Source organism: Emiliania huxleyi, assembly GCF_000372725.1.
Source record: "Emiliania huxleyi CCMP1516 chromosome Unknown EMIHUscaffold_129, whole genome shotgun sequence".
NCBI lineage: Eukaryota > Haptophyta > Isochrysidales > Noelaerhabdaceae > Emiliania > Emiliania huxleyi.
The window spans coordinates 191,024-192,003 of record NW_005201298.1 but is presented as its reverse complement, the minus strand read 5'-3'; the positions used below and the strand labels follow the sequence as shown (position 1 = coordinate 192,003).

Sequence of the window (980 nt, the reverse complement as noted above, 5' to 3'; positions counted from 1 at the left end):
CGCGCGTGCAGTGATACGTCCTTGGCGAGGGTAATCATGTGGTCTCCCGTCTTGCGGACCGCGCAAGGTCGGAGATAGTGAATGGGGCGGGGCGATAGAGAAGTGCTGCATGGCTACGCGGGGAGGGGGGGCCGGGGAGGGGAGGGTGTGGTGAGGTGTCAGGGGGGAGGGCGATGGGGAGGCGGCGGGCGGCGGGCGGCGGCGAGGGTGGCGGTGGGGAGGTGAGAGCAGGGGAGCTGAGGCTGTGGATGGGGCGGCGGGCGGCGGCGTGGGGCCGTGGGGCGTGGGGCCGTGGGGCCGTGGGGCGTGGGGCATGGGGCGTGGAGGGTGGAGGGTGGAGGGTGGTGGCACCTCCTTGCACCGCGCGAGCGTCGTCTGGATCTTGCCGTGGCGGATCAGCTCGGTCGTGAGCGAGCGCAGCAGAGCCTTGCGCTGGTCCGCAGGCTTGTTCAGCTTGCGGAACCCCTTGCCATGGCTCTGTGGGGGAGGGGTCGGGCGCCCCGAGACGTCAGCAAGCGTCCGCCGAGGTTCCGACGTGGGAGAGCTAGGCGGGGTCGGACGCTCGCAGGGGCAAGCAGCACGGGGGCAGGCCCTGCGCATCGCTCCCACAGGAACGGGTCGAGGGGCGGGCGCCCTCTCCGCCTGGCAAAGCGGCGACGCGCTCTCGGCTGCGAGGCGGGCGGCGCGCACAATCATGGCGGGGGACGCGCAGCGCGAGACTGACTGCAGCGGCGCCGCCGCCGGAGCGACGAAGGCGGTCGCCCCGCACAGGGAGGCGACGAGCAGCGCGAGCGTGCTTCTCATGTGGCGGCGCAGCACAGCTCCTGTGAGCTCGGGGTCGGCTTTTTTTTGAGGAAGCGCCATGTGAAGCGGGCGAGCGCCTGGAGAGCGGGAGAGCAGCGCCCTATCGGCGGCCGTGAGAAAAAGAATTCTTCGCGGCCTCCAGCGTTGATATTGATTAAATGCACCCCTGCCTAGAC

General features: G+C 70.7%; 1 protein-coding gene across 1 annotated transcript in view; it reads right to left on the bottom strand.

Moving 5' to 3' along the window:
• EMIHUDRAFT_417715 (hypothetical protein) overlaps positions 1 to 804 on the bottom strand; it is a gene marked incomplete at its 5' end in the record, with an annotated part of 1,572 nt that extends 768 nt beyond the window's left edge. The window contains 3 exons of the mRNA XM_005789382.1: positions 1 to 59; positions 352 to 477; positions 691 to 804. Coding sequence (XP_005789439.1) covers positions 1 to 59; positions 352 to 477; positions 691 to 804 — 299 coding nt within the window. The remainder of the gene's footprint in view (positions 60 to 351; positions 478 to 690) is intronic.
• Positions 805 to 980: the final 176 nt, after the last annotated feature.